General features: G+C 54.1%; 1 protein-coding gene across 1 annotated transcript; it reads right to left on the minus strand.

Annotated features, from left to right (window-relative positions):
• Positions 1 to 1993: 1993 nt before the first annotated feature.
• Positions 1994 to 5772, minus strand: RGMA (repulsive guidance molecule family member a). The gene is made up of 2 exons (XM_009700867.1): positions 5253 to 5772; positions 1994 to 2822 (listed from the first exon to the last, which is right to left on the minus strand). The coding sequence occupies exons 1-2, from the start codon at positions 5565 to 5567 to the stop codon at positions 2121 to 2123; spliced, it is 1017 nt and encodes a 338-aa protein (XP_009699169.1). The 5' UTR covers positions 5568 to 5772; the 3' UTR covers positions 1994 to 2120.
• Positions 5773 to 6000: the final 228 nt, after the last annotated feature.

The following is a 6000-nucleotide window of genomic DNA, read 5'->3' on the forward strand; positions in this document are numbered from 1 at the left end:
TGCCGCAGGGTGATCGCTTTATAGGAAAGGGAGGTCTTAGGGGAACTATTGACTTGTTGGTACACTGTGGCTTGGCCAGCTAAGACTGCTTTCAAGAAGGACCGTGTCTTCAGAGGGATGCTTTGCACAGCTGCTGTTATCTATGGGGTAACACAGCAAGAAACAAATGTTTCCTCTTATCCAGTGACAAATTTTGACTTTCAAAACTTGCATTTTGAATTTCTAGGGAAGACAAAAACTTGGTTCTTTCTTGAACAAAGGAAACAAAAAGTCTAATTCAGCCTGTCTGAGCAATTAGTGCATTGGGAAACTAAACTGTCCTGTGCCATGGTCCAGTAGTTGCTCCCCTCAGCGCCTCCAAACTGTGATATCCTTATTTCAAAATCTCCCTAAACAGAATACCTGGGGCACTAGCAAACAAAGCAAGGAGCAAAGTAGTAAACACATCTTTTTGTTTCTTTTCTTTCCTTAAACATTTAAAAACCAATTACATCTCTTCATCTGTACAGTCACACGAGATCAATGCCAGGGCTCTATATATTAAAGAGACAATATAAATTACATCCATTGACACAATTTTGCATTTCTCTGCTGCTTTACAAATGGAGCTCTAGAGCTGTTAGGACACAATGAATAGTCATGTTGAGTATTTACACCAGGCTGCCTCTCGGCACCAGTTCAGACTGCCAAATGTAGCCTGTTCCCACCTCTTTTGGTGCTAGCTTGTCTCATCATGCCCAGAGACCTCCCTTGAGAGCAGGTGTCCCCAAGAACCACACAAGTTTTGGGGCTTGTTTCTGGGAACTTCCCCCTGAGGAAAGGAGAGGAAACCCATCAGGAGGTCTCCAGGATGCAGACCAAAGGCGATCTTGCCGTTTGTTCAGTGAGCGATGAGGTGAACCACAGAGGAATATGGAGAGGAGGAGATGGGCAGCACTACGTGGTGGGGGAAAATTATCGATGGTTTCGAGGCCAGGAACAGACATTTGGAGGCAGTTGGGGGGTCCTCTGCTGCATCCCATCTCCTGGCTGGATTTCTAACATTGCCCCATTTCTGATTCAAGCCCAGAGGGGCTTAAGGTGCAACTGGTCTGCAATGGGGTTGCAAGTCACGGCCCCAGGATGAGGAGCGGAGCAGAGACCTAGCAGCAAACAAACCGAGCACGATGCTCCAGCTCCACCCCAGGGCCTGGCCGAGCCGTGGGCAGGCGAGTGGGTGCAGGGCTGGAGGGAGGTGCGGATTGAGTCTCCCACTGAGCAGCCTCCCCGCTGCCAGTTTTAGGGGACTAGAGAGCAAATGGTGTGAGGAACTCATCCAACACTGGGCAGAAGTTGTAGAAACCGCTTGAATACTGGCCAGGTTTCTCCCGTTGCCATCAAAAGTCCTCAGTGGGTCCGAGCAGAGACAAGGGAGCCAAGAATAAAACTACTGAGTGAATCAGCCGAATGAACTGGCTAAAATAGGAGATGCCCTTTGAACCACAGCAAACGCAAGCCGAGGCTTGGGGAACATGTCCTCCTTTCACCCAGAAGATGCCTGGCATTGGCGGCCAGGCAAGCATGGGACCATTCCCCAACATTTTGGCCTCTTGCACCACTTTCTGCAACAATGGGGCCGTGGGCAGAGTGGGACATGCCCAAATAGCAGAGCACGGCCCCAGCAAGCACAAAGCCCAGCCCTGTTGTGCTGGCCAGGCTTGGCCCCATCTCTTGCTGCTCTGTGTCCTCCTTGCAGGCTCTACTCTCTGAAGACAAAGCCACATTCACGCCCACCAATGTCACAGTTGCCACGTGTGTTTTCGGGACCTTGGGGAGTGCTACAAGGAGGTGGGGGGCTCCTCAGCACCCACACTACTGGGAGGAGAATGAGAGGGGGAGGTGAGGAAGGTCCAGCCAAGGTACAGTCCAGCAAAAACTCCTGACTGGTCCCACTGGCAGCACGTTCCTCCCAGGCAAGAGCTGGGAAGGTGGAGGACCTGGTGCCAAAGAGAGTGGCTGAGGTTTGAGGACAACCCATGCGGCTCTGATATCCAACATCTCATTGTCCAGCACCGCCATCTCATCCCTGGTTCCCTCCTGCACCCCTTTCCCCACTCTCTGTGGTGTGAAGGAGCAAACCTCTATAACAAGCACAACCAACACTGACTCAAACACAGCAGTGCTACCCAGAGGGTGGGGAGGGGTCCTGAGGGAGCCATGTTGCCCGGGGCCAGGTCCCGTGTCCTTTCATAGAGGTGCAGCTTGTCTTTGTTGGAGTGAAGCATCTTCACATCTTCAAAGGCATAGTAAGCAGCCAGCATGAAGTTGACGTCCCCCGTGGTGAGGAGGTCGAAGACGCAGGACTGAAAGTAGAGGTCCTCCACGGGCAGCTTTTCCCTGCACTTGGCGGTGGCCGTTTCGTACGTGAAGGCCTCAGGGGGGGCTGGCAGGCTGGGTCCCTTCCTACGAGCACGACCCTCTGTGGCCTGAGCCGAGCGGATGGTCTGGAAGTCAATTTGTTGGTTGAGCGGACAACCCCGGAGGCACAGGTAAAGGCCCTGACTGTCCCGGTCCTCCACGGCATTGACCACCTCCTCCGGCATGCGCACGGCGAAGGTGAGGTACCGGCCCACCTGCCTCACCACGATGGTGGTGCCAATGTACTTTGCCTGGATCTCAATGTGTTGGCCCGACACCTTCTCAGTGATCTTCAGGCTGTTGGCTCCATGCTTGTCCCCACCGTTCTTGGAGCCATCAGCAAAGGCAGCGGGGAGCTCGTCCATCTCTGCCTGGTACACTTTCTGGTCCACACACTCCTGGAAGCTCTTGAAGATGATGGTGAGCTGTGGGGGAGGAAAGAAAGCAATGGGGTTACAATCAGCAGTGACCACCTGACAGCACAAAGTCACCATCAGTAGTGGCACGGGAGGTGGAGGAGCTGTCTGCTCAGCCCGGCTGGGAGCGTGGCCTTCAGCTCATGGGCAGGTGCTTAATCCTAAGAAGTTGCCCCAACTTTTAGGCACCCAGACATGGCCATCCTGCTTCAGCACAGGGATGAGGACACAGTGTATGGAGTCCAGACTCAGAGGCTGGACTGAATGTACCACCTGGATCTGTGCTCTTATCTCCAGGTCCAACATAGGAGCTCCCTTGTAGCTGGAGCCGAGTGGAGTGTTGTTACGCACAGGCCTGTGGCAGCATGCCCGGGCATGCAGCACTGTCTTGCCTCCAGGGCCTGGCAGATGGCAGAGATGGCAGACTCTCTTAGAGGTGGTGGAGCTTCTCCTCTGGCTCCAATGGCATTTACATCCCAAGGGCCAGACCTCTTCCTTTCCCTGGCCACTTGCAGACCAACAGAGTCTTCTCCTCTGGGCCCTGGAACATATTGTGCTCCATCTCTACCATGCAGACACACACATGTTCACCATGTTCAAGTGGGCAGGCTCTTCTAGGGGTGATACGGGCATAGACTGAGCCCAACATGCCTCCCCACCCTTGGCTCGCCTCAAACACGGGTCCATTGCTGGAGAAAAGACCTCACCAGAGCTTGCTCCTCCCTTGCTGATCTGGCTTTGGGGGCAGGGCTTGAGGAGGAGGAGGAACAGTAGAGTTTGGATGGGAGGAAGAACAACTTGTTCTTCTTCCTATGCAAACTACGTTTCCTCTTTCACCTCTTGCTTTGCCTCCTGCACCTCTTTCCATGACGGAGGAGCGATAAGGAAGACCTCCCACCATGTGGCCCCCATGAAGGGGTAGACTGAGACCTGGCCAGAGTGGGGCAGGGCTGGAGCAGAGATGGCTTCAGCAGCTACAGGGCAGGTACATCCAAGGGCTGAGTACGAAGGGAAAAGCTGAGGCTTCCCAAAGATTGGGTTGAGCATGGTGGTGGCTCCTAGCACCTCTGCTTCCAGTGGTGCTGGTGAGGAGCCCAGAGCTGTCCAGAGCTCGGGCAATGTCCTCCCTGCCTCTGGCTGGAGGAAGAAGGCTAGACCTGAGACCATCATGCAAAAATACAAAGAGCCCCATGGACTGAGAGGCTCCCATCCTATCCAACAGCACATGGTTCTCTAGCAATGACCCCGTAATGCTTTCCACATTTCATGCTGCAGATCTCATGACTAAACACTCCTCACCACAAGCCTGTGAGGCAAATAACGCGTGAAAAAGTTCAAGTAAGATGGTGATCTTAGGATCCAGCCTAGAAATTGCAGATCCCTGGGGTCCTTAAGGACCACCTTCCTCAAGTCAGCCTTCTGTCAGAAGGTTTTGATGTCCTTTGGTAGGTATGGAGCTGAGAGCATCATTAAGTATCTTTAAGGAGGTTTACTGGGGACAAGTCAAAACCAAAATGCCAGCTTCAGCTGGCCTAAAAAGGTCACATCCAGAGCTGAGAAGCTGTCCCTGTCCTACATGTACTTCTCTTCTCTCCTCACAAGCAGGGAGCCGCAGAACTCCCAGACACGCTGGGACAGGACATCTTCCAAAAACAAGAGGATGCCTCCTGCTGAGCCTCTCTTTTTTTGGCACAAAACATGGCCTGTTAGCTTTAGAGCTTGTGCACCATGGAGCAAGAGAACAGTTCATCAGCTCCAGGTCTCTGCTGAAGCTGAGGCCACGCCACGCAAGTCCGGCTGTATCACAGCACCACGTTTTCACTTGGGTTTTCTTAGTGTTTGCCTTGTACCTTCAGGATGTTTACTTAGGCTGTCAAAGCACCTCCAGAACAGACTGTGCCCCACAAAATGCCTTGACTTGGCTGCAAACCGCAGAGACAATTACGTGCCTGGGCAGAGGGGAAGGCAGTGTGAGGAGCTCAGCTCTCTCCAGGCTTTTCCCTGCAAGCCGGAGCCTCCCTGGAGGGCACCCTTGGGTTTGCTTGGACCTTAGGTATCCTCTAAAAGGTGCCACCATCATTCCTGGTCTGGCTGTTCACAGCAACCTGGAGTCCCCTATGTGGGATCCCTCTTAATCTGCAATCCCCCGATTCAGCCACGATGGTCCTCTGAGCTGCAGCATCTCAACCTGCTAACCATGATGGGGCTGGATGTGCTCAGGAAGAAACCACAGGCTGTTTAAGTGAAGGTGGGGACAAAGGAAGGACAAACGTCTGATACGTAGGGCCAAACGCTCAAATTCAGAGGAGTTCCCACCCAATCTTACCCTCCCCAAGGAGATGTGCAAATGGTGGAGGAGGAGACAGTGGAAAGAAAAGCTGTTCAACAGCAGCTCTGCCCTTGCCCACCTCTACTCATGGGGACATACCCCAGGCTCACCTTGCTGGTGGCGGTGGCCGCGGAGCCAGGCAGCACCGGCGTGTTGGTGACCTGGACGTTCAGGTAGTTATTGTCTATGAGCGGCCAAGCCCCTTGCACCTTGCAGGTTTGGAAAGTGTCTGTGAAAGTCCTGAGGTGGGGGTCCCCGAAGAGCCCGCAGTGGGTATAGTTGGGTGCGGCTGAGTGTTTGTGAAAGCTCTTCTCGTAGTGGCAGATTTCGGGGCTGTCGGAACGTTCCTGGCTATCCCCGGGAGGCAATGTCCAGAGGCGGGGCTGGGATGTGGGGCCATCCTTGGAGCAGTTGTGTTGCCCCATGAGATCGCCTATGCCATGCACGGCGGAGTGGTAGGCCAGGTCACCCCTGCAGGTGCGGGCGGTGCGGCGGGCGCAGTGCGCGTAGGCACGCAGTGCCGTGCAAAATTCAGGGGCCTCCTCCGTGCCCAGGTGGTGGGAGCCCGACGTGGCCGCCCAGAACTCAGAGTTGCACTTGAGGATCTTGCATGGAGATGTCACTGTGGAGTGGGGAAGAAAACACAAGGTGGTCAATGCTGGCACGTCTGCATGTGGGACATCAACTCTATCCCCAGCAAGAGGTTGGTGTCCTCCTCCCTCAGCCCAAACTCATGACATTGGCTCTACCGCGTGACGGGGCCTCGCTCATCAGACGTGACCCTCTCACATGACCCAACTCTCACGCATCAAAGCCAAAGAAACGAACAGGATCTGCCCTAATTTAAGCCAAGAAGGG

The sequence above is a fragment of the Cariama cristata genome, unplaced genomic scaffold (assembly GCF_000690535.1).
Source record: "Cariama cristata isolate BGI_N322 unplaced genomic scaffold, ASM69053v1 scaffold19115, whole genome shotgun sequence".
Classification (NCBI taxonomy): domain Eukaryota; kingdom Metazoa; phylum Chordata; class Aves; order Cariamiformes; family Cariamidae; genus Cariama; species Cariama cristata.

Excerpts from the sequence above, each read along its gene's own strand:
- RGMA (XM_009700867.1), bottom strand. The coding sequence starts at position 5,567 with ATGGGGCAACACAACTGCTCCAAGGATGGCCCCACATCCCAGCCCCGC. Across the intron at positions 2,823-5,252 it reads CGGCCACCGCCACCAGCAAG|CTCACCATCATCTTCAAGAG; the intron begins GTGAGCCTGGGG and ends CCTCCCCCACAG.